Here is a 27,137-nt window from a genome sequence, read left to right as displayed (position 1 = left end):
AAACAATTTGCCGGGAGTCCGGTGTTCTCACGGCGCTAGTGACCTAGCCCCCGGCTCGCTAACGAGCTAGTGGGTAACAGACGTCTCCAAAAACGTCGGAGCGCTTTTGAAAATATGTGGTGTCCTGATAAACTGAGCAGATATTTGAAGTTTACACAGCTACATTCTCGCCTGAAAATATGTTAAACGTTTATTTTGTGACCCAGAAAGAATAATAAGAGTAAAGTTAAAACTAACTAGCTACCGCCATTGTTGGAAACTAAGCTGGGCCGCGCTATGAATTCTGGGACACAGCTGCTTCTTCTTCTTCGGGGTTTAACGGCAGCTGGCATCCTTGTACATGCAGTGCTGCCATCTTCTGTTTCAGTCCGTTATTACACTCTTAAATCCTGCTATTATTCCTGCGTCTTTTGCGATCTTACAAAGCTTCAAACGACACGTCGACTATTAAATCAGTCGTGGACGATTTTGATAGTCGACTAATCGTGACTAGTCGACTAATCGTGGCAGCCCTACTGAGAACCTTCACAGACAACAGAACTTATTGTTTTCGGAGGAAAACAGGAACACGGTGTACGGTCGAGTCTTAACGGCTCGTCAGGCTCTCTTCTTGCAGTGGTTATTATTATATTTACATGCTTCCAGCTCCCGTTTCTGCTCGGTGACAGCTCGTGCTTTTCCTTTCTCTCCCTCCCTCGCTCACAGACACATCACGGGTACAGCAGTCCATCCTCCCTGCAGCACGGACTACACTGCCCATGATGCTACATTCTGCCTGTTAGCTTAGCACAACAACAAAAAGGCCTCTCTCACCCAGGAAACACGCAGCGTGTCACCCTGTAACCATGGCAACCACAACGCTGCCGCCTGGAACAACAGAACATGTCAAACAAACCCAAACAGTCCTGACCCGCCACAATATGAAACAGGAAAGTACCGCCGTGTAATCCATTTATTTCAACAAAGTAACTGTATTCTGAATACCACCTGTTTAAACGGTAACTGTAACAGAATACAGTTACTCGTACGTGTATTCCGTTACTCCCCAACATGCAGTGTAATCCATTTATTTCAACAAAGTAACTGTATTCTAAATACCACCTGTTTAAACAGTAACTGTAACAGAATACAGTTACTCGTACGTGTACTCTGTTACTCCCCAACACTGGATATTTGTCATATAATTGAAATATCATTAACCCTTGAGCATCCCTCAAAATTTATACCCATCTGTGCCCCTTCGTACCCACACGGGTCCCCTGACAAAAGGTGATATAGCAATATCATATATGAATTTTTTTTCTGATTTTTTTCACATCAGATCTTTTAAACAACTTCAGACCTAACCACAGATATAAAGTTTTTCATTATTTTTTAAATATTTTTTAGGTTTTTATGGCTTTATTGTCATAAAAAACCCTGTTTTTTTGGGGGGAAAAACCCATAATATGCAATATTTTCAAAAAATGACTTGCAAATGGAAGTATTTGGCATGAAGTTATTACAGCCTTGAATAGGTAAATAATTCATAACAACATTGATTTGAATGCATTATTATTTTTGGAGTAATAAGAGTTTTTCAAATTTACACCCATCTGTGCCCCTTCGTACCCACACGGGTCCCCTGACAAAAGGTGATATAGCAATATCATATATGAATTTTTTTTCTGATTTTTTTCACATCAGATCTTTTAAACAACTTCAGACCTAACCACAGATATAAAGTTTTTCATTATTTTTTAAATATTTTTTAGGTTTTTATGGCTTTATTGTCATAAAAAACCCTGTTTTTTTGGGGGGGAAAACCCATAATATGCAATATTTTCAAAAAATGACTTGCAAATGGAAGTATTTGGCATGAAGTTATTACAGCCTTGAATAGGTAAATAATTCATAACAACATTGATTTGAATGCATTATTATTTTTGGAGTAATAAGAGTTTTTCAAATTTACACCCATCTGTGCCCCTTCGTACCCACACGGGTCCCCTGACAAAAGGTGATATAGCAATATCATATATGAATTTTTTTTCTGATTTTTTTCACATCAGATCTTTTAAACAACTTCAGACCTAACCACAGATATAAAGTTTTTCATTATTTTTTAAATATTTTTTAGGTTTTTATGGCTTTATTGTCATAAAAAAAACCCTGTTTTTTGGGGGGGAAACCCATAATATGCAATATTTTCAAAAAATGACTTGCAAATGGAAGTATTTGGCATGAGGTTATTACAGCCTTGAATAGGTAAATAATTCATAACAACATTGATTTGAATGCATTATTATTTTTGGAACAATAACACTTTATTGCAAAAAAACAAACTGAACTGACCTGAACAAACTCAACAACAAACTAAACAAAGATGTAATTTACATTATCATACATAGCATGAACCATAAGATGGTTAGATTTTGCAGACAGGACATATCTTATATATATCTTTGCAGCAGTTACGATAATAATGTGCTGTTTGCACAATGAGCACTGCTTCAGCTTTTTGGAACGCTGCGCTTTCTCAGCAAAAGCCTCCCCTAAATTGACCGTGCGCTTTGTGTTGTGCATGCGCGCATCTGTTCATTTCGTGGCATCTGTATAGAAATGACTAGTAAGACAAGTCTGCAAACTATTCTCACAGACTTCAAAGGTGCACCTGAATTAAAAAATGATCATCCTCTATCTTATTGGATAGACGATGATCATTTTCTGTCTCTCCCTCCTGTTCCATTCCTGTGACACTGGGAAACTGAACTGACCTTAGCAAACTCAACAACAAACTGAACAAAGATGTAATTTACATTTTATAGCACGAACCTCTAGATGGATGGATGTTGCAGACAGGACATATCCTAACTTTTGCAGCCGTTACGATAATAATGCGCTGTTTGCAGGATGATCACTGCTTCCAAGCTCCCCTAAATTGACCGTGCGCTTCGTGTTGTGGTGCGCGCATCTGTGCATTTCGTGACATCTGTGCAGAAATGACTAGTAAGACAAGGCTGCAAACTATTCCCACAGACTTCAAATGTGCACTTGAATCCAAGAAGATAGAAAAGGATCTCTCTCTGTCTCTCTCCCTCCGCTCTGCTGACTTGCCTGGGAGAGTAACGACTGCCCCTCCCCCTCTGCTCAGCAAGCAGGTGGCTGTTTTCACACCCCTCCCCCCCTCTGGCTCAACAAAGAAGTGGCTGCTTTCACACCTCTCCCTTCTCTGCACAATGAGCCTTGTTTTTGCCCTCAGCCAAGTCAGAAAAATAACATTGACAGAGGTTCAAAGAAAAGAGAAAAAAAACGAAGCAGGCTGCCGTTGTTCACTTCAAGGAGGCGGCTCTACGGGCTGTTTTGTTTGCGACCGACACACACACACACACAGTATAAATATATTCTCAATCACATTCACACCACTCTCTTATATCAGTTCCACTACATCAAGACTATTTTATGGTGGTCAGCTGTTTTATTGTCATGTATTTTGCATAATAAGATAACCATGTCCTGCATTCAAAACCACTGAAAATGTCTATGGTGGTGCTGTACCTAATATTGTGCTCATTGGATCCAAAACATATTTTTCCTTTATTTTGAAGGCAGAGGCTTAGATCCATTAGGTATTCACGAGAAAAAAATTATCACATGTCAGGATTACAGTATATCGAAAATATGTGATTATAATGGGAGTCAATGGGGCCCAAGCGGGTACAAGGGTGACTGCAGGGGGTACATATGTGAATCTCCTTTACTATACACCACACCATAGAGGGGATCATTGAATTTAAAAAATAATCCTAAAACACACATCCTGGCCAGGTTTCATGCAACTAGTCTTTAAAATGACTGATATATTGAGAATCAAAAATCCAAAAGTACCCAAGCGGGTCCCATTTTTCCCTAGGGGAGCTCAAGGGTTAAACTCACTACTCGTACTCATAAATATGGTCCGTGCACAAAGCAGCGTCGTCTCTTTCTAACCATCCCTGCTCCAACCCATATGGAAAAGATATATATAAATCTTACAAAGTTTTTATCTGTCTTGTATGAAACTTGTATGAAAAGCATACAAGAGTGAAAACACATATAAGATCCCTTGAAAAGTTATACAATGAAACTTGTATGTTTTGTATACTTACTAAAAAAATATATGAAAGTAATGAGAAAGTGGCCACTTTCATGAGTAAATCATATATGTTTTTACTATTTCTTTTCCATATGGGAACAAACACGAGGTTGTTTCCATCGCTGCTGCTGTTCCATGTTGTACAGCTCTTATTGTTACTGTAAGTCTCGTAGTTCTTATTTGTGTGAGGCTTTGCTCCTGGTTCCCTGGTTTCCTCCTACTTCAATCCTCTATCAGTGTTACCAGTATGTGGTGACTGTCATCCACCTGCCTTCTCACCATTAACCAGCTCCTCCTGTGTGAGTTTCCTTTCCTATGATCATCCTCCGCCCATGAGGCTGACTGATCACATCATGGTCAGAACTGCTGCACCCACAGTCACCGAGCTTCATGCTGACGCCCTTTGCATCTATATGCTGAGAGTCCCACAGCCAGTCTGTGGGATCCAGGGTTGTAGAGGATCACACACTTCATTCAGGGACATGCAGATCTGTTCATAACTGATATGTTTTTTGTTCGATGTTTCTAAACTCAGGTAAAAATCAGAGACTGTTCATTTCTCTGTAAGTGAGCAAACTTATAAATTCAGCAGGGAGGATAATTGTTTCCCCGTCGTAGTTCAGTGTAGCTAGTCTCTTAACCCCCAACCAACCCGCTGCACCTCCTCCCTCCCCTCCCTCTCATAAAATATTGAGAGAGCCTGGCACTAGGCCAGACGCCCCCCTCCCTCTCTGCCAGGCAGACTGACGGAGCATGTGGCTGTGGGAGGGGCACGAAGGGCGGCTCGGCTGAGGAGATACAGTAACCATGAACATATTCGTTCTCTAAATGAACGCCACGAGTTGTTCCCACATCGAGCTGCTCTACTCTGAACTCATTCACACGAGCACTTTCTGCTCGAGTGCTTCCTCTGTTCACAGCCACACTCACGGATGCGCTGGAGAACAGCTCGGGTAAGAAGTGTGAACAACATGCTGGCATTTCATTCTACCTGCAGTGGTCAAATCAAGGCAGTGGTCAAATCTAGCTTCTTTCAGCTCAGGCAGCTGCAAAAACAAAGCCAATTCTTTCACGGCAGCACTTTGATCCAGGCCTTTGTCAGCACTCGGCTGCATTACTGTGATGACCTTCATGTTGGGGTCAGCGCATCATATATTAGTCAAAATGCTGCAGCTCGTCTTTTAACTGGCACTCGAAAGTTTGAGCACATTTCCCCTGTTTTAGCTTCACGTCACTGGCTGCCCATTTCTTTTAGGATTCATTTTAAAATTCTTTTATTTACTTTTAAAGCTCTCCATGGCCTCGCCCCATCTCATCTCTCTGAGCTGCGACAGCCTCATACAGGCCAGCTGATCAGCTGCTCCTGCATGTACCCAGGACTGGGCGTAAACTTAGAGGAGATCCTGCTTTTGCTGTAGCAGCTGCAAACTGTGGAGCGAGCTTCCTTTGGAGATCAGACAGGCCTCTTCTTTACCTGTTTTTAAGTCTTGAAAACCCGCCTCTTTACCCTGAGCTTTGACACCACGTGAGATGTTGGTTTTTATTTCAGTTGTTTTTAGGTGATTCGATGCTGTTTTATCTTGTTTTGTTTTCATTTGATGTTTTATGTGTTTTATTTATTTATTTTGCTGTTTTCTGTTGTTCTATTGTTTTAACTTATTTTCCGTGCAGCACTTTGTTCCTGTGCTGGCTATTTTAAAGTGCTTTATAAATAAGATTGGATTGGATTGGACTGCCACCAACAGCTCTGTAACACACTGTGCACACAATGCTATCATTGTCTTTTCTTTTTAGCTGCTTTTACATTTTAGTTGCTGACTTCTGATAAACTGAATAAAACAGGAGAACACACAACCTGGAAATCTTCAACCACACACAAAATACATACGTTTCCCTGGTAAAGTACACAACCTCTGCAGTACCGCTGAGTTTTCTACAAGCGCACAAAGCTGCTACCAGCTCTGCTGCTGTGACCTGTGTTACCTGTGTTAGGCTCTTACATCCATACGATGGTTGAAGGACCGGCCGTGTCCCGTCTTCCTTCTGTGCATAATCGTGGCCCCTGCTGGAAGCTGACCCCGTTCTCCCACAGTGTTGCTGAAATGGTGAAACTGGAGCACGAATCGATCTGGGAGCTTTGATGAGAGATCAGCTGAAGTTTGACTGCAGCCTGATTCACTTTAGGACAACCAGTTTGCTTTTAATGTTTTTCTGCCTGATTCATTCTGATACACAAACACAGGCTGAACGGTGTCTGTGCTCCCACATCCTCAGTGTCCGTCTCAACACCTCTGCATCCTTCACTCACTTCTTAGCATGCAGGACGTGTGTGTGTGTGTGTGTGTGTGTGTGTGTGTGTGTGTGTGTGTGTGTGTGTGTGTGTGTGTGTGTGTGTGTGTGTGTGGGTCTGTGTGGGTCTGTGTGGGTCCGTGAAATCATCCTGATTTCTTTAGCTCATGAACACAGTGTGGGGTCAGTGTTAACAACATGGTGCAGAAAGGAAACACAAGCGTGGAGTCGGTGGGATTGTGCAAACGGTGGCTCGTGCATCAATCAGCTCCAGCTGTGATGCATCTCTTTGATTAGTGGGAGCAGCAAACTCCATCCAGACAGCTTCCTTTGTTTTTTTCACTTGACTAATCGATCAGCGCACAGCTCCGTTTAGCACACACGCCATCTTTAACGACGGCGTGGAGTCTGTGCCCTGTTCCTCCCACACACACGAGTGTTCGTTCATGTTCGGCCTTGTGTCTGAGCGTTTCCTCTCGGTGTGTCTGTAACGAGGAAGCCACGGGCAGGTCGCACACAAACGTGTGGCTGCCGAGTGTGCGAGTGTGGCAACGTGTGGCAACTATTCCGGTTTGCCAGCGACGTTTCCAGATAAACACTGGTGGCAGCTGCTGCCATGGCAACACCATTGTGCTCCCTCCCTCCCTCGCTCGTCTCCCCTCCCTCTCCCCAACCACTCCTCTCTCTCATGCTCCGCCGGCTCAGAGAGCGAGGACCAGAGAGGAGAGAGGTCAGCTCGATTCAGAGGACAGAAAGAAGAAAGGAATAACCCGGAGTGGACGGGGACAGGATGAGCGAGGACAGCCACTCCCACTACAGGCTGGACCCCAGCGATCGCCTCAACGGGCTGGGACAGAGGAGGAAGAGACCCAAGAAGGTAAACGAATAGATGGAGCGCCACGTGGTGCAAAGTGTGTAAGGATGGAGCACCCCACCCTGCAAAAAGAGAAAGGAGGTGGGGTTAGGTGAGGTTTGTTTATGTGCAGACGAGCGTCCACATGATGTTAGGAGCACCGAACCATCTCTCACCCCGTCGTCTCCTGTGGAGTGTGTGGCTGCTCCCCCACAGCAGTTGTATCCTCTCTCATATCCTCCGTCTCCTGGTGTTGTGTTGCTCCACAGTGAGTCGTAGTAGGAGGCTCACATGCTGTCAGGGTGGGTCCCTGCTCGCTCTTTGTGCGCCTGTCGTTGGGGGTTTTGCTGTTTGCAGCTATCAGGAGGTTTGTGTTGTAGCCTGATGTGAGAAGTGTTGTTATTATCATCATTTTTAACATTTCTGCACCGCTACAATAAACAGACACACACCCATCAGCCTGTTTACAGATCTATACGCCCATAAAGACGTGAAACACACATTGCACAAATCTACTATAACGTGTTCATATGTGTTATAAAATAAAGAGGTAAAGTATTAGCTGTTCAGGTTGATTCATAAATATGGCCTCAGCACGTGAAATCCTTCTGCTGACATCCCTAAAAGCTCGTCAGACCAACGAAGCCGTACAACACAAATAACCAGACCAAACCAGGGTTGTGCGTCTGTTGTTGAGAACATTGTCAGTAAACCACAGTGACGTCCTACAGAGGACTCGTGTTGTCATTATTTTTGTGTATGTCGTGTGAGCTGAGAGCTGTAACCAAAGGTAGTGAGCGCGTCGGCCTTTAACGTCGCGGCTGGTTGTGCGATCGTGTCGCCGCTGAACTCGTGAGAGTTTGTCTCAGGGATCTTTACATTTGAAGTCAGGTGAACATCCAGTGAACTAACAGAACATTCAGGAGCAGTTTACTCTCATGAATGTCAGACAAACTGAGGTTTGTGTGTCAGTTAGATTCTTTAAGTCGTTAAAGTGTCTCTGTTAGCAAAAGCATCTGTTTCCTCCACCTCTGCAGAACTGCGTGACCTGTAGCATCATTGCAGGAAGTATCCTGTGACAATGAGTGACTGCACATCATCATTATCAACACATAAACCTGTGGTCTGGACCTGCAGTTCTTATTTTTACTGTCTGCTTTTGTGTAAAGCAGCACTTCAGTAAGCACCTGTGAAGCACACAGTCATAGTCGAGTAATGAAGCGATCCATATGTGAAACATATTCCACGTCTACAGGATAGTGGAGGTTACATGGGTCAACCTGGCAAACTGTACCAGCACATGTGATCACACTGATAGCAGAACACAGGTATGTGAGTCTCTACGACGAGGTCAGAAACCAGTAACAAATGTTTCATGTGATTCGTTTTTCTCCAGTTTGTCTGCAGTGAACCTTAAATACTCACTGAACCAGCTGTTTCCTGATGTGGTGACGTGTGTCGGTGATGAAGCCAACACTCTGTCCAGTGTTGGGCAAGTTACTTGAAAACAGTAATCAGTAACTAATTACTTCCCCCAAAAAGTAATCCCGTTACTTTACTGATTACTTATTTTCAAAAGTAATTAATTACTTAGTTACTTAGTTACTTTTTAAAAACCCGATTTACAACCTGAGTAGCTGATAAAGCGATAGATCTTTCAGCCCAATTCTACTTTTTCTACATAATCCATCATACAAAATGTAATCAAATGGAAAAGTCTCTTTTTAAAACTTGTTTATTAGTTTTAATCTTTTAACTTTATGCATCAAGCAAAAATTTAATTATCTGCAACATTCTCTGACTTGAATAAATTAGTTTAACATTTAAACCTATTTTCTGCACATTCCAGCACATAAAATAAAATATTTGTGTGTTTACACTCAGTCTTTCAAATAGATGCAAGTAAAACACAGCAGAAAATAAATAAAGTCAAAGACTCAGCGGTCCTGTTGCTCTATTTTCACCTGTAAAGCAGGAGTGGGGTAGGCGGAGGTTTACCCTGGTGCAGGTGTGCTGCGGTCAGTGGAAGAATCCGCGAGTTTCTCTGTGAGTTTCCCATCACGTCGTAGCTACTCGGTGCTTGTTGGAAGTTTAGGGGTTTTTTCGCTGTAAAAAGAAGTTTTCTTCCCACGCACAGCGGACGCTAATGTTTTTGTCACTTTTTATGGAATCAAACTCAAAGTAAGGTCAGTACTTCCACGCTTTAAACGCTGCACGCTCATACTCTCTCTGCACTCGATATGTGATCCATTGTTGATCTGCACACAGCTGTTGTCACTAACGGCGCACTCGCTTACGTCACTGTCGTGAGACATTCTCGCAAAAAAATCACGGTTTTAGTAACGCAGTAACGCAGCGTTCCTACGGGAAAGTAACGGTAATCTAATTACTGTTTTTGCAATAGTAATCCCTTACTTTACTCGTTACTTCAAAAAAATAATCGGATTACGCGTTACTGGAGCGTTGTTCTCCTCTGTAACAAAGCAGTGATAAAGGAATAGATGCTGATTTTATTAACTTGTGTCTTTGTGCTGCTGGATTCAGTCTGAAGCAGGCAGCAGTGCTGAACCTACCAGTGTAAATGTGATGGTGGAAGCAGAGGCCAGCACTTGGCAGTGCTAAACACAATAAAAGACTCACAAGTTCCTGCTCAAAGGTCAGCTGCCTTCAGATCAATCATTAACCTGCAGCAGGTTGTGGCCTGATGTGTTTGTAAGAGTTTCACTTTCAGGAGGAGAAGATTTAAACGAGTCACACAAATGTGAACTACAAAGTCTGTGACACACAATTTATGCAAACTGCATGAAATCTGACCTGAAGAAATCCAGTCTTCTGCCTGTTGTGGTTGTGACAGCTGCTCGTAGGAGAGTTTGTTTGTAGGAGGTGGAGATGTTCTCAGATCAAGTGCGTAATCGTCTCTTTGTGTAGACGCTAAAAGCTGTGAGCCAAAACTCTCTGCTCTGAAACTCTTCACTCAGTCCTCACGCTGAGAGTTTAGAGGCTGAACTTCTTGTTCCTCCATAACACTTTTCATGAAACAGCAGAAATGAGCTTGTGTTTCTCAGCAGTGCGCACACAGAGAACCGATCCTCTCTGCTCAGTCTGAACAAATCAAAGTGAAACGTCGGTGAAAACACAGCTGCTGATCAAACTGTGTCAGATTAATGCCTCAATGTTTCACTGTGAGGTTAAAAAATACATAAAAATGATTTAAAGAAGTAGGAGGCAGATTTTCACAATAAGAGCACTTTGTTTTTAATTCAGTTAATGTCAAACTGTCATCAACACCTCTGTGTTGTCTCCGTCTCTGAGCAGATTCAGGCATTACTCAAATAATAAAGGCTTTCTTTCACTATTATACTTTTCATTAGTCTCCAGGTTGATGATTATAAACAGAATTATTAAAGTTTTTATCATTTCAGGCTGAAAATCAACATGAATTTGGTTCTAATCAAAGAAGCTCCTTTAATGTGTGTCATTAAAATCCTCACACAGGCTTAAAAAGGCGACATTAACATTAAAATAAATGAAAGAAGCTTCAGCTGAGAGCTTCATGCAGTCATCATCAGCAGCTCATAGCAGTCACAGCTCTTTATTACGCAGCTTTGCAGGAATTAAAGTGGCTGAAGTGTCAGAGTTTGTGTGAGAAGCTGCTTCATGGACAGCTGTACACACGTCTTTATTATTTCTTCATAAATCAAACACACAGGTTTGTCTGCAGATGATTTAAAGTGTGTCGTTGTGCAGTTAAAGCTGTTTGTGTGACGCCCTGACCTCCTGTGAATGAAACAGCCAATCAGATCCATCAGAGAGAGAGCAGGAAGTGTTGTGTGTTTGTGACAGAACAAGGAAACAGTGATGATGATGAACATAAAGGTCCTCTGATGTTTCCTGTTACAGTAACGCTTGTTCATCTGTTGCTCTCCTACACTTTCCTATAAATAAAGGAGAAAAAGTCCGTTTAGTTTCATTTCCTACAGCTCAGAGTTACACTTCACATTCCTGCTGTCACATCAAAAAGCTTCACTTTGGTCCAACATCTACATGTTAACATGAAACACAGACAGACTCAGAGCATCTGGAACATCTGCACTTTGACCCAAACTGTTATAGCAGGATATTTTCTGCATATTTCTTATGTTGGACCTGTTTGAACTGTAAACGACCTGTAATCATCTGTAAATGGTGTGAGACACACTGAGGCCACCTACAGGGCAGCTGGGGAACAGCAGGGATCTGAAATCATATGAGACGTTAGTGAGAAGTTAGAACAAACGGACTTAAGATGGCTCGAAGTGATCAAAGTTGATCTAAAACAGAAGATAAATCCACTGATTCTTTGTAAAGTTCATCTGCTGCTCACATGAATCCATGAAAGATTTATTTCACTGAATGTTTCTTCAAAGCTCATTTCAACCTGTTGAAGTCATGAATGAAAGTGCAGACTGAGAGTGGATCACATGATGTTTGAGGTGTGTCATGTGACATGTTCAGTATTGTCACACATGTCTAGATTGTCCCTGATATCATAACTGCTCAAACACTGATGATTATATTTGAAGAATTATTCCTGATGGCAGCAAAGTTTGAATGGAGCTCTCTGTCTGTGCTGATTTGTCGCCCTCTGGAGGTCAAAGCACAAACCTACAGGGCAGCTGGGGAACAGCAGGGATCTGAAATCATACGAGATGTTAGTGAGAAGTTAGAACAAACGGACTTAAGATGGCTCGAAGTGATCAAAGTTGGTCTAAAACAGAAGATAAATCCAAAGCAGCATCAGATGAATGTTACCATTTCCAGTTACGGTGCCCTTCATCTAATATGGAAATGTGTTGTTGTTTTTTTTGCCGTGTTGTTGTTCTTCCTATTGTGTTTAGGCCAGAGATGCTCTTCAAACAGCGGACAGACATGACCACATTACAAGAACATGGTGTGAGTCCGATTTGATATTCCAGTCAACGCTGAGAGACCTTAACCAGGAAGTCAGAGGTCAGCTGATGCTGCGAGCAGGAAGTGAACCAAGGGAAAGGTCCACTCTACTCAATCTCAAAGAAAATATGCTGGTATTTGTTGATGTTGATGGTACAATAAAAATATATAATATAATAAATAATAAAATATCATGTGATGATGAGATGTGTTGTTGGTGTTTGTATTTTCTGTAAATGTCTTTTTTAATGTAAATGCTTTGTTCCAGACGGACAGGGAATCAGTTGCTGTACGATGACATCATCTTGATGTTGACGAGGAGGGCGAGAAAAACTAGTTTTGTCCTGCAGATGGCGATCTTGCACCGTGTTCAGAGAGCCGACACTTTGATGGTGCTGCTCTACTCAGCTTACTTTAGCCTGGGTTGGACTCTATATGAGCAGCTTCCACTCTGGTTTCACTCTTAAACACACTTGTTTGATTTCACTTGTAAAAGTTGAAGAATAAATATTTTATTACAAAATTATTTGTTGATGCATTTTTTTAGGGTCAAATATCTTGTTTGATTTGAGGAATGAACTGTTAGGGTGGAAAAAGTGAATCAGGTTAAAATAGTGGTGCTTTATATCAGTGAAGATGTATAATGTAATTTAAAATGTTGATGATGGGTTGTAGTGGGCTTGTACTTACAAAACTGCCTCATTTTATTGGAACGATCCACAGTTGCATCCATTCACGGATGACATCTGACATCATTTGACATCTGGTCTGAACACGTTTGTACACAAGATGCCTCAGTTCTGGATGTTCCCACAGACTCCTCTGTGCACCTAAAGAAAAGGTCAAGGGTCAGCAGCACATGTAGTTGGGACAATTCTTCAGTCGCACAAACTACACAGTCATTTTCCTCCAATGACGACTTTTCACTTGCAGAAATGGTCCTGTGTGATTTCCAGGCTGTGATATAAAAACTAGTTCCTAATGGCAGCGACTCACTCAGTAAACATGTGTTTCCTTCACCAACCTCACACACAGATCCAATAAGATCAGGAAGTGGGCAGTATAGTACAATATGTGTTATTCTGTGCTGCACTGCCCAAACTAAAGATCTGCTGAAGTGTTGGAAATGATCCAGATGTTTATTTTGGACGATACAGCAGAAGATCAGACATGAAAGTGGAGATAACACAGAAGACCTGCAGCAAAGGTCAGAGGTCAGACTGGGCCCTGGATTCAACAATGAGCCAATGATCATCAAGCAGTGACTAAAGCAGAGCCCTGACCTTCTGACATTCATCACACAGTCAGAACAAATGTCTGCTGATGACTTCATCTCATGAAACGACTGATAGATGTCAGTTCATTGATCAGCTGAGCTGCTGATCTTCATCGTCACAGAAGCATTCAGCTTGTTTCAATCAGTAAATAACTCCCACTACTCCCAGTTTGAACTGTTCCCACTCAAAATGCTGTGAGAACAATGATCATTGTAGAACTTCACAAACATCACGTGTTGTTTTCCACATGTAAGATCAGCAAACACACAGAAACTTCCTGTTGCCACACACGGCCTCTAAAATCTCTTCCACGCTTTCTGTCTGAAGTCCACTCTCTGTGTCGGATCCACAGGAAACAACAAGATCTTATTAACATGGTTTTCAATGTGTCTCCTTCCAAAAAGTCCAACCAATGAACAAATGTGTGTATTTGTGGAGGCCGAACAAAAGCATGACACATTCCTCTGTTTCTATAAACTGGAGTCAAACACAAACATGAAGAGTTTCACTGACAGACTCCAAAATGCCCCCACAGTGGATCAAAGGGAAATCCTACAGTGTGGCCAGAGACTCTTAATGGCTCCAACATCAACACATCCACAATGTTGGATCCAGTTCTGCCTCACAGAGTTACTAAGACACACCCTCTGCCAGCATCACAACAGCTCCACCTGCTTCACCTGCCTCCTCAGCATCTGTACAGCTGAAGAGAAAAGAAAGGCTCCAACAGCAAATAATCTACAAAGGATTCATGAAGTTTCATCCAACAATAACATGTTTGCCTTCCACAGTGTGCTGTTAGACACCACTGTACCTCTGCCATTTCAAAAAGAGCAGCTTGGGAACATTTTGGCTCCAAACACTTTGTGTTTAAGTTCTTTGTTTTCTTTGTGAAGCCGACAACATCTGGAGCTTTGTGACTCATAGAAACATCATTTTGTTCTTTAGATGACAGCAGATTGGGACTGAATAATCAATCACTATCAAACCAATAAAGACAAACATGCTGATTTTACAGGAACTTTGTTGGAGAAGCTGCAAAGACATGAAACTGGTGGAGATCCCAAACCAGTTGATAGTGCTGGTTATTCCAAATAAAGCTGTTTCCCTTTGAGATGAAATGACTTTGTGTCCTGATATATAATAAAGATGTTGTTGTTTTTGAGCCCCTGTATTAAAAGTAGTTTAAAGTCAGCTTGAGTTTGATGTCTTTATGTCAAAGCTGCTCATGATGTTGAGCTGCTGATGGAATAAAAACAATATAAAAGCATGTAGTCCAGACTTAAATGCAGCCTGTTGTTAGCTGAGGTCCACACACAGTGTTTGACAGTGTAAAGTGTGTGAAAGGGCTGCTGGTGGAGCTCACTAGGATGAGCAGGTGACCACGAGGTGGAGAGCAGCTGGCCTGGCTTTGACCCGGGCCACGCCCCCTTTCTCTCTGCTTTGCTGTCACTTATCTTCACTGCTCTGTCCAATAAAGCTGAAAAAGGCCCCGAATCAAAGAAATCTGCTGCAGCCTCTGAAATGTCTTCTGTTTCCTTCCCGACGGCTTTTTCACCGTCAGCCCATCAGACAGTCCAGCAGCATTTATGATGATGTCATGATGTTGAAGAGGCTGCTACGGTGGCCTCCCAGCCTCATCACAGCTGAGATGCAGACATTTGAAAACATTCAGCAGACAACTGAATAACAGTCCAACACAACAGTCTGTGTGCAGACACACACTGACCTTTCATATAGTCAAACACAGCTGGTTGAGTCATTTCTCTGTGAGTCTAAAGTGAATCTAGTATTTGAAAGTCCACTTCCTGTATTTGTTGTTGAAGACTTCTTCAGCTTCTTCTCAAGGACATCAGCTGCTTGTTTGGCAGCAGAGGCAGTTAAGAAGCTTCCTGAAAAACACTGAACAGTGAGTTCACTGTGGCATATGACAGATTCAGCTTTCTGTGTGCAAATGTGTCTGTGTCGACCTTTCAAATGCTGTTGAATCCAAAACATCAGCGGCTCCTCGGCTGCTCACTTCATGCACTTCTGTCTGTGTGACAGTCCAATGACATCACAGCTGTTTCCAGCCCCAGTGTCTCAGGACTGGACACCTTTAAACATGTCGAGGATCAAACAGCGTCCAGCTAAACACACATGAAACTATCAGAGCTGACAATCATTCCAATAACATCTAATGGTTCATGTATGTAGACACAGGACTACAAGGAAATGGCTCTCAGCATCTGGCTGTGGGAACACATGAGTCCCTGTTTGTGTTCAGATTGTGTGCATGTTTTAGACGTGTGTCACATGTAGAAACACAACAATCCCACAATGACACACAGATGTGTTTGACACAGCTGTGCAGCTGTAAGTTGTTTCTAATGATTCATTGAAGCTCTTCTAACATTCTGGAGACGATCAGTACATGAATCTGTTCAACACGACAACAATTTGACTTCAGTGTGAACGTTTGCATTAAATAACCTTCTTCATCCAGCTGACAGCATCTTCATCCTATGATGTGAACAGTTCCTCCTGTTGATGACAAACCTCTGACAGGATCTGCTTGAGGAGCTTTTTCATGTGCAGCTCTCTGAGCTCAGGGCTGAGCTGCTGTTTCATCTTTAAGAGCTGCTGCCTCCTCGCCGGACTTGTTCTCCTCTTCTTCTCCTAATGACACCATTTCTGCTTCATATAAAATTCAATAAAGATGCTGACATGTATCTGTAGCAACAACATCATTGAATCTAGAACAACTGGAGCCAAACCAGTGGCTCTGCTGGGATCACTGGTGAGCCAACACTTCCTTGTTGATGCAGATTTCAGGGCTTCCTTTTGCTCCTCCGTTATAACTGTTCTCTCTTCTCAACACATGATGACACAAAGGAATCAGCAGTGACAAAGATGATGCTGAAGAGAAGCACACACTTCACACATATAACAGAGCAGTGCAGTTACACACACCTCTGCTCGACATCAGGCCTCAAACAAAGACACAAAACACTAACTTGACTCTAAACAGAAGAAACGAGCAGCTGTTTCTGTTCTGTGCTTATTTATATTTGACACACATGCTTCTCTTTGTGCAAACACACATCGCACTATAAGGGTAACCTCGCACACAATGATTGGACAGCACAGTGATGATGCTGGGAGATCCTATACGCAGCAACACAGAAACACTGAGAACTTTAAACAATGATGGAAAGTGTTATAAATGACTTGTTGGCCTCTGATCTGTCACAAACAGCTGAAACGTGTCTCTCATGAGTCACATGAAGGTTTTTGACAGAAAGGACAAAAAGTAGCTGCAGTCAGTTTGTGTCATTTTTATATTTATTCATCTGGGAGAAAAATCTGAGGGACATTAAAATGTGTTTTCAACAGAGACAAGAACATGAATATAACAGAACAGGTAAATGAACATGTTTCAAGTAAACAGCTGGACTGATCAGGTCCAAACACAGAGTGATAAACTTGTCAAACAGCTGTCATATCTTTATATAGAAGCTCTTTATAAATGCTGCTCACTGCAGTCTGTTTACTAATAATGTCAAAGTGTTAGAAACACAGAAACATCAGAATGGTCTTTGTTCACAGAAACCTGTCTGGGATCCTTTGTTGTTCTTTTGATGCAGAGTTACATTATAAATATAAAGAGTTATTTCAGAGTCTCATCAGTTTTCCTGCATGTCTTTATTTAACACATCAGCAGGGCTGAAGCTCTCATGTTAAACACACACTGATCTATGGACACGTTCATGTGTTTCTAACAGAACCAGGCTGTTATCAGCCTGCACTAACATTATGTCACACACACTGAATGTAACAGTGACAGTTTACATCATCACACAATCAGCTGTGATTGTTTCACTGTCATCAAACGAGTCAACAGGAAGTAGAATCAATAGAAACCAATCATTTCCTGACAGCATGTCTGATGGAAATAAGTGCAGATTATGTATGAAGTCTAACTGCACACAGTAACTGTGTTACAATAAGGACTTAACAGCGCCCTCTGCTGGAGTGTTTCAGTACTGCGTTAACTAGAATACACCACCTCCTCCTCACACCACCTGCTACAGCTCTACTCTTCTATGACTACAGTCATCCACAGCACTGATGTGAGGTCACATGGTTCATATGTAAGGAGCACAGCTGACCTCAGGTCAGTTTAATGACTGTGAGCAGCAGCTGTGTTATTGTCACTGTGACAGGGAGACACTCTCAGACACAGCGCTCATGTCAGCTTGTTCTCATGCAGGAGGATCAGGAGCTCCATGTTTGTCTTTCTGTTTGAATCATGATGTGTTTGTGCCATCAGAGTCTGTCATGAGTACTCAGGGTTTCACAGCAGCTCTTCTGGATGCTGACGAGGACTCCAACCTCATGTTTCACCTCTCTGAGCTTCTGATGTCTGTGAACACTCGTGTTTCTTCTCTGGGCTCATCTGGACAAAAACACCTTTCTGTGTTTGGCTGCAGCCTCATTCTGACTGACAGGAAGTGTGTTATCCATGAGCTGCACTTCTGTGAGGAAGTTTCCTGCTGTGTTTCCTGTCTGTGGACAAACACGAGTGTTCCAGCTGAGGACTTGGTTCCTTCCACCTGTCCATACAGGACATCACGCTGTCTGCAGCTCTGTAAATGCAGCTCCAGGTCCTTCCACGTGCTGCTCTGTATTTGTGCAGTTTGTAGTGTGTCCTGGGAAACGTAGCACACATGGTGTTCTTCTGCTGTTTCCTCCTTTCACTGAGTGTGAAACACTGACGCTGTGCTGTTGTTCACAGAGGGGAGCTGATTCTAGCTGCAGCTGGACTCTGTCATCTAACTGAATGTGTTGGTGCTGATCACGGGGCTCTGAGGGGGGAGCAGCAGGAGGACTCTGGATGCTGACGTCAGTGTATCTGTGGAAGCTCCCACAGCGTGTCTGTCATTCAATATTGTGCTGTATATTGTATCTATGCAAAGATGAACAGACTGTGTGTTCACTGGTCTCTGTGCTGCAGCTCTGATGTCATCATCACTCCCTCCTCCACCCTCAGCAGTCCCAGCATGCTGCTGTGGTGCACCCCACCCTCACTCTACACCTGAGCCACAGACCACACCCTCCACCTCAATATACACCACAGTTTTCTCTGCTGTGGAAATGAGATCAGGAGGAAATCATCATTATTATTATTTAATAAACGCTCACATTAATGTGGGCTTATTTGTTTCATATTAGAAACATTAGTTGAGTGTTTTTAGTATAAAATGGTCAAAGTCCCTCTTTTTGCTCCTCCCCTCACCTGTGGATGGACGGTGCTGTTACCGTGGTGACAGCTTGGATGTGTTTCAGTCCTGCCTGGTTATCACTGCAGGAATCTTTCACATTTATTACAGGTAATAACTCTGATTTTTCTGTGTATTATGAACCAAATGTATCCTGATACACACAGAGATGGATGAGCAGAGGTTTTTTTTGCAGTTTATGTAGTTACTATGGACTTAATGCACACATATTATTAAAATTAGGGCTATAACAGTTGTATTGATGTATAGCAACTTGAAATGCTCCCACAAATGGCTCCACAGCATGTAAAAATATAACAAAAGCTCTGGCGGACTTGGTTCTGTGGTCAGTCTTAAAGGGTGAAGTTCAACTCTGTAATCTTCACTGTGTCACAGAGTTCAGTGAGTCCCGTTATTCACAGTATCAATCAGATCATCAGAGAACAGCTGATCAGCAATCAGTGGTGCCAACAGCGCCTCCTGTGGTGAGAGGATGCAATAATGCAACGTAGCATTTTTCCACTGAACACTTGCAGTCATGGAAACTGTCTGTTGGATCTGTGTGACGTTGCTTTCTTGGTCAGAGTTCCTCACAAATGTCCAGATGATTCTTCTAATGAGGCGTCGACCATGTTTGCAGCTCTTTGGAAGAAAACGTCGCCCTTTGCCATCCTTACTTTTCTTTGACTTCTTCAAATGCAGCTGAACTCCAGCTGGTATTTTCTTGGACTTTGCAGCTGTTTCTGGTCATCAGTTCATTCCTGCAAACCTCTGAAGCTGAACAACAATGATGCTGCATTGCTGGCTGATCCCAAAAGGTTGATTCTGTTCATCTGGACGTTTTCAGAAACGTTTGCTCACTGATCAGGTGACTTCTTCAGTCTCAGCTGACTGCAGCTTTACAAGCTTACAAACAGCACATTTGCACAATGACTGAAAGCAGCAGCACCTGATATATATGATACTAATATAATACATATACATATATAATCCATACTAATGATGAAGGAACTGAGCTCACAGTCCATTGTTCATTCAGTGAACTACTCAGTTTATTTTGGGCCTCAGAAATGCTCACTCTGTTTGTACATCACTGTCAGCAATAGACTCATTCTGCTGTGTGGACAGGAACACATGTGACATCACTTCCTGTTTGTTTGTGACTGAAGAGGAAGAAGTTTACAAGGAATCATTTAGAAGAGTTTCAAACATCAACTGATTGAATCCATGAATCTGAAAACGTGTTTGTGAGTGAAAAAGAGAGACATGTACAGACTGAACTATCTGTTCAACAGTCAGAGTGTTTCTGTAACAGGAGACACTCTTTACACTCCACTCAGCACAGGGACACTGATGCACCAGGAGACAAGACTCTAAACCCAGGATAAAGAGTTTGAGTGAATGTGGTGTTGAAGGTGTGGAGGTGGATCAGAGTGTCAGAGGAGACTCTGTAGAAGGACAGAGTGCCAGCAGGACAGTCCACATACACTGCTGCTCTGTTAGAGACAGAGGAGGAGGAGGAGGAGATGAATGTTTTTATTCTATTGTGCCAGACATAACCAGGACCATCATCAGAGCAGACCAGACTCCAGGACTGATCATTCCATCCAAACCAACAGTCATAACTGTTTCCTTTCCTTCTGATGCTTCTGTAACTCACTGATATATAAACGTCTCCTCTCCACTCGACCTCCCAGTAACAGCGACCAGTCAGACCATTTCTACACAGCAGCTGTTCATAAACATCAAATCTGTCTGGATGATCAGGATATGACTGAACCTCCTTCACACATGTCACCTTCCTGTTGTTGTCAGACAGTTGGAGCTTTGTGTTCACTGTGTTTGTGTCGATTGTGAGTTGACAGGAATCTGATGGAGAGAACAAACACAATCCAGCTGCAGTTATTGATCCATCATCTGTTCATTGATTGACACTTTGATGATGACTCCTGACATGATGAAGATGGTTGAATGTGTGCTGCTTTGTTTTCATGAATCCCATTAAAAACACACTTACACTTCCTCAGACCTGGTCTCAACCATCGGACTCCAGCAGGCTCCACCCTGAAAGGAGGAGGGGGGTCAGAGCAGCACAGTCAGCATGCACACATGGACATTACATGGCTCTCACACACACACTGTTACACACTGAGCTCAAAGCTCGGCTCCACTGTTTTATTCAAAGAAATCTACATTTATTTATCAGCACATTTAAAAACAGCTTGAGCCAAAGTGCTGCACAGAGTAGAGAGAAAATAGGAAACATACACAGTAATGACTATAAAGACTGGTCAGGATTGAAAGCTACAGAGTACAAATGTGTTTCCAACCGGCTTTTAAAAATGTCCAGTGTTGGTGACGACCTGATGTGAAGGGCGACTGTTCCAGAGTTTGGCTGCAGCCATCGATAAAGCTCACCTCTGTTTTTACGTCTAGTTCTGGTCAGAAGCTGCTTATCTGCAGACCTGAGGGCTCCACTTGGATTCTTTTGTTAAAGAGAGATAAGATGGAGCCAATCCATTCACAGATTTAAAGACAACCAGATCTGGAAGTGGATTCTACCACGTACTGGTAACCAGTGGAAAAAGCTGGTGATGGGTCGTCTAGCACAGACCCACCGCTGGAACCAGACAATTGATGAGGGAGAGAACTGTGACAGCGCCGTTCCTTCACTTGACCTCAGTCGCTCTCGTCTGCTCCCTCGTAACACTGCTCTTTATTGAGCTTACATGAATATGCACAAGTTCATTATGACGTCTTACACAGGTATGAACAAAGAGTACCAGTCTGTGCATAGTGTGTGTGTGTGTGTGTGTGTCTGTGTGTCTGTGTGTGTCTGTGTGTGTGTGTGTGTGTGTGTCTGTGTCTGTGTGTGTGTGTCTGTGTCTGTGTGTGTGTGTCTGTGTGTGTGCGCGTGTGTGCGCGTGCGTGTGTGTCTGTGTGTGTGCGTGCGTGTGTGTCTGTGTGTGTGTGTCTGTCTGTGTGTCTGTGTCTGTCTGTGTGTGTGTCTGTGTCTGTCTGTGTGTGTGTCTGTCTGCGTGTGTGTGTGTGTGTCTGCGTGTGTGTCTGTGTCTCTGCGTGTGTGTCTGTGTGTCTGCGTGTGTGTCTGTGTGTCTGCGTGTGTGTCTGTGTCTGTCTGTCTGTCTGTCTGTGTCTGTCTGCGTGTGTGTGTGTGTGTGTGTCTGTCTGCGCGTGTGTGTGTGTGTGTGTGTCTGTCTGCGCGTGTGTGTGTGTGTGTCTGTCTGCGCGTGTGTGTGTGTGTGTCTGTCTGTCTGTGTGTGCGTGTGTGTGTGTGTCTGTCTGTCTGTCTGTGTCTGTGTGTCTGTCTGTCTGTGTCTGTGTGTCTGTCTGTCTGTCTGTCTGTGTGTGTGTGTCTGTCTGTCTGTCTGTGTGTGTGTGAGAGAGTTATTCCCATACAGCTTATGACAAAATTTGATCCGAAGTGATTGATGGCCCTAATCACGACCTTTTGACCCCCCGCCCCTCCCCTCCGTGGGAAACCCCCGCGTGACGAATCGTATCCGGAGAAAGGGGGGTGGGAAACCCCCCGCGTGACGAATCGTATCCGGAGAAAGGGGGGCGGACCCCGGAAGCGCGCCATCTGTTGCTAACCGTATCGAATTGCACCCCGAGAAAGGGGGGCGAACCCCCGGAAGCGCGTCATCTGTTGTTGGGGAAAAAAAAAGTTTTTAGAGGGAAAACCTCCGGAAGCGCGTCATCTGTTGTTGGGAAAAAAAGTTTTTAGAGGGAGGGGGAAACCTCCGGAAGCGCGCCATCTGTTGGAGGGGAATAAAAAAGCAGAGAGAGGAGTCCGTCACAAATTTCTAAGGCACAGACACAAGATGGATTTCCTTCTGCAGCCCCGCAGCGGTCCTGTGTCCGATGAGATCTGCTCTCCCAAAGAAGAAGGTTTTGAATATGACATATTCAAATACAGCATATTTACTATGGAAGGCATCGATCCGGACCTTATGACCCTACCGGAAATACTCCGGAAGTGTCTAGTCATTTTCAGACCTGTTGCATCATGTTCCCTAACCACAGCGGTGATGCAGCAGATGATTCTGTGATGAAAAGAAGAACTTTCTATCCGCTTGTAACCTTTAAGATACACCATAGCTTGTGATGAAAAGAAGAACTTTCTATCCGCTTGTAACCTACAGGCTGCCTATGTGTAAAAAATTGAATAAATATCGCTTAGTGAATACTACTTTTCCTTGTGAGAGTCCTTTTTTACAAGAGACTGAAAAAACAAACCAGCGACAGGCGATCTTGTTTCACACACACACACACACACACACACACACACACACACACACACCCACCCACCCACCCACCCACCTCTGTGGGAAAGAGTCAACCATGTGAGTTTTGTCAACAGCAATTGTCCATTTGGCAAAACAAATATCCGTCTCAAAGCCGTATTTTACCGTTGCAGAAAACAGACGGCGTTCGCAAGAAGGCACACACACACACACACACACACACACACACACCGCGGGTCAAGGAGGAGTGAGTCAGCAGATATCAGTTTTGTTTTTTTCTCAATGTTTATATCCTATAACACGCCCTCCAAAAAATATTATTATTATTAAAACATCTATATGAGGTAGGTTTTGCGCAACCTGCTCCTTGTCAGACCAAAGTAGAGAGTTTTTTCTTCAATACTTTAACAATAAGTTTTCTCAATAGATAGAAAATGTTGATCCGCTGAGGAGTCAACATCCGATATTATCATTGCTTGTAACCCGGTTTCTTACATCTCCCCATAAAACTAGTCTTAGCGAGGAAAAAAGCTCATATTCGAATAAGTTTATTCCCCTCTGTGGGAAAGAGTCAACCATGAACCGAGTTTTGTCAACAGCAATTGTCCATTTGGTAAAACAAATATCCGTCTCAAAGTCGTATTTTACCGTTGCAGAAAACAGACGGCGTTCGCAAGAAGGCCCACACACACACACACACACACACACCCACCCACCCACCCCCACCCCGCGAGGCAAGGAGGAGTTTTTTTCTTCATTACTTTTTACAATAAGTTTTCTCAATAGATAGAAAATGATGACGCTGAGGAGTCAACATCCGATATTATCATTGCTTGTAACCCTGTTTTTTACATCTCCCCATAAAACTAATCTTAGCGAGGAAAAAAAAATCTCATATTCGAATAAGTTTATTAAAGCACCCCCTCTGTGGGAACGAGTCAACCATGAGCCAGAGTTTTGTCAACAGCAAGAACAAGGTCAGACAGCAATTGTCCATTTGGTAAAACAAATACCCGTCTCAAAGCCATATTTTACCGTTGCGGAATGGGGGAAAACAGACGGCGTTCGCAAGAAGGCAATCAAAAAAAAAAAACAAACCCCCTCTAACTACCGGTATTGTCAAGAGAAAGATGCGAAAAACAGATGCTTCGCTAGACTAGGATAAAATGAGAGAAGAAGCGGAAGGGGAGTCGCTATCTGTGACAGTTCTACCAATCGCGAGGAAGAATCCGTGAATATTATGTCAGCATTCCGTTCAAACAACGCCGCCGATCAGAGGGCCATCTCGCCGGATCTGTTCATACCTCACCCCGGTAAGTTTTTTTCTTTACGACTTTAAATTATATATCAACAGAGATGTCAATAATTTGATTACTTTCTTTTAGATTTCTACATCAATGATTTCACGCAAGTGGACTACGGTACGTTTAAATAAGTATATACCATTTTTTAAACAAGTTTAGATAGACTTGATTTAACCATGCTCTGATACTTACAGAAACAATCGATAATGCAGTGAGTAACAGCAGAAATCCGGCCGTTTTCCACGGCGAATTAGAAGCCATATCCCCCGCAGAATCTCCGCTGCCGCCGCATCGAAGAGAAGACGGCACTATTTCCGTCTCCGCATACCGGGAGAACCGCGGAGAAAAAAGTTTTAAAATCGAAGGTAAACAATATGATGCATTATCAGCCATTTTGTTGAATAACAGGATGTGACGGAGTAATCCGAGTGTGCTATACCGCCCCTCCCGACCCGGAGCAGATTTTTTAAAAAAGTTTTGCTTTATTTCTCGACAGAGGTAACCGAGAATATACAGACCCCGCCGCAGCGAAAAGAAGAAGAAGAAGAAGAAGAAGACGACGACGTTATTTTCGTCAACGCATACCGGGAGAACTGCAGGAAAATACCTTTTAAACCAAAAGGTAAACAATATGATGCAATATCCGTCATTTCGATAAATATCAGGATGTGGCGGAGTAATCCGAGTGTGCTATACCGCCCCTCCCGACTTGGAGTGGTATAAAGCGAGCTAAAAAGTTTTTTTTTTTTTTTTTTTTTTTATTAAATCTTTCTCTTTTCTGTTTTATTTCTCGGCAGCCGAGATTGCGGATATACCTATTCAACCCCCCTCCGCTACAGACAATTGCGCGGAGGAGCGAGGTAAATAAAAAGTTTTTTCATTCTCGAAAAATAGGAAAGAGGAGGTTGTTTTCTTAAATCTCTTCTGTTTTATTTCTCGGCAGCCGAGATTGCGGATTTACCTAACCAATCCCCCGCCGCTACAGACAATCGGGCGGAGGAGCGAGGTAAATAAAACGTTTTTTCATTCTCAAAAAATAGGAAGGATGAGATTGTTTTCTTAAATCTCTTCTGTTTTATTTTCCCCGACAGAGACCGATACAGAAAATCAGACTGAAGAAAATCAGGTTGAGGAGGAACCGTCCAGATCGCCTCCTCTCAGGAGAGTGAGAGCTCCTCTCGGAAGACTGAGAGGTAATTGACGGGGGGATGAATCGATCCTATTAATCTTCTCTGCTCTATAAAAAATGTAAGGTTTAAAAAATACATTCTGTCCGTCTTTTCTTACAGCTCGACGGATGCTTCATAAGAAGAGAATCCTTGAAAAACTCGCTTTCATGTACGTCGCAACAGTTCGCACATATGCATCGATATACAGACACAAGGACCTGTAAAGTAAAAGCATGTAAAAGTCTGTGAATTAAGAAATAAAGAAAATCATGTCGGAAGAACACAGCATTCCTGAGGCTTTGTTGGAAGCCGTGGCAGAATTAAACAGAAACCATGAACATTTAGCCCCACCGTTAGAAAACAATATAGCCCCACCAAACGACCCACTACAACCTTTAGAAAACGCATTGCAGGTCCTCCTTCAAAACATTGAAAACGAACGGCTTGCCGGTCTACTGAACTTTGACCCTCTGCAGCCGATAGAAAATGCTCTTCAGCTCTACGACCGGCAGCAGGGGGAGGTGCAGCAGCAGGTGGAGCAGCATCATCAGCAGCACCCCAGGGAGGAGGAGGAGGAGGAGGAGGACCGGCCTGCGGAGCATCAACAAGGAGGAGGATCTCGGGTACAGAACGATGCGGTGACTCGCCGCGAACATTTTAATAATTTCGAAATAAGGCGAGTATTTAACATTCCCTCTCCGGATGAAGCGAGCGACCTCGCTCAATTTTACCTCAACGTCAGGGATAATTTTGTAGATCTAGCGGATAGGGTCAGACCGGAAGTTAGTCGTAACGACCGGGTTCAACTGGAGATCATCAGCGAGCACGCGCGAAATCACTCTGTTTTTAACGTCGACGACGAAAGCGCTGAAAACATTGTACCGGTTTTTGAGGACCTGCTAGCCAGGCTGATACAATCAAACGGAGCGATCGTCGCAGGCTCTCCCCTAGAAATTGTTGTGCAAGTAATTAGAAATCCTAGAGGCGGTGGCAGTAATGACCCGCGTAAAAAGATTCACAAAATGTTAGACGATGAAATTCTAGTAAAAAAGCGTCGCTGTCTGTACGTGGTAAAAAACAAAAACGATAATCTGTGTTTTGCCATCAACCTGATTCACCTCACTCAACCTCATTTCACAGATAAACAGGCCCTGGAACGCGGCAGAGAGCTGCAGCGTTTAGCAGGGTTGAGCGATCGCACTCAGGTAACTCTCACCGACATAGGTAAATTCGAACAAATACTAAAACGTAAAATCGTCGTGTTTTACCGCCCGGCCGAGGACAGAACTCTTTCATTAATCGAAACAGACTACCCGAACACACGTCACCCGCTGTACTTATTCTTATTCCGCCATCACTATTACGGAATAAAAAATCTAAAAACATTTTTAGGAATCCAGTACATTTGCAACGAATGTCACCGCGGGTATTATAAAAGAGAGGAACACTTTTGCCAAAACCGCTGCAACCTCTGTTTTGACCCCGCATGCCCCTCTCACTTTCTGGACTCTGTAATCTGTACGGATTGTAACAGATCATGTCGCACATGTGCGTGTTATTTAAAACACAAACAACCAGGAATTCACTCCGGTTCAGACCTCAGCGTTTGTCAACAATTGTATAAATGTCCGGACTGCAATCGCCTCTCCCGTCGCGGAATGCACAGGTGCACAGCC

General features: G+C 43.2%; 2 protein-coding genes across 3 annotated transcripts in view; one reads left to right on the top strand and one right to left on the bottom strand.

Moving 5' to 3' along the window:
* LOC146634327 (protein NLRC3-like) overlaps positions 1–27,137 on the bottom strand; it is a 180,231-nt gene that overhangs the window by 105,666 nt on the left and 47,428 nt on the right. Inside the window, exons 10-11 of one of the 2 annotated variants that reach the window (XM_085376700.1) lie at positions 20,741–20,787; positions 20,060–20,592 (exon numbers count right to left, since the gene is read on the bottom strand). The exons of the other annotated variant lie outside the window; for it this stretch is intronic. Coding sequence (XP_085232826.1) covers positions 20,060–20,592; positions 20,741–20,787 — 580 coding nt within the window. Of the gene's footprint in view, positions 1–20,059; positions 20,593–20,740; positions 20,788–27,137 lie in introns of those variants that run through there. 2 annotated transcript variants of the gene reach the window in all.
* LOC146634330 (uncharacterized) lies at positions 24,229–25,685 on the top strand. Its single transcript, XM_085376808.1, has 8 exons — positions 24,229–24,301; positions 24,374–24,409; positions 24,487–24,657; positions 24,789–24,914; positions 25,090–25,152; positions 25,236–25,298; positions 25,384–25,485; positions 25,582–25,685. The coding sequence occupies exons 1-8, from the start codon at positions 24,229–24,231 to the stop codon at positions 25,683–25,685; spliced, it is 738 nt and encodes a 245-aa protein (XP_085232934.1).

The sequence above is a fragment of the Diplotaxodon limnothrissa genome, linkage group LG3 (genome assembly GCF_057381915.1).
Source record: "Diplotaxodon limnothrissa isolate DT_005_m linkage group LG3, D_limnothrissa_male_GT1.1, whole genome shotgun sequence".
Taxonomy (NCBI): domain Eukaryota; kingdom Metazoa; phylum Chordata; class Actinopteri; order Cichliformes; family Cichlidae; genus Diplotaxodon; species Diplotaxodon limnothrissa.
The sequence above is the reverse complement of the archived record's forward strand: the minus strand, read 5'-3'. Positions and strand labels throughout refer to the sequence as shown.

Bases quoted from the DNA above. Each gene is read 5' to 3' on its own strand.
- LOC146634330 (XM_085376808.1), top strand. From the start codon at position 24,229: ATGTCAGCATTCCGTTCAAACAACGCCGCCGATCAGAGGGCCATCTCG. The intron at 24,302-24,373 runs GTAAGTTTTTTT...ACTTTCTTTTAG, and splicing joins TCTGTTCATACCTCACCCCG to ATTTCTACATCAATGATTTC. The intron at 25,153-25,235 runs GTAAATAAAAAG...ATTTCTCGGCAG, and splicing joins CAATTGCGCGGAGGAGCGAG to CCGAGATTGCGGATTTACCT.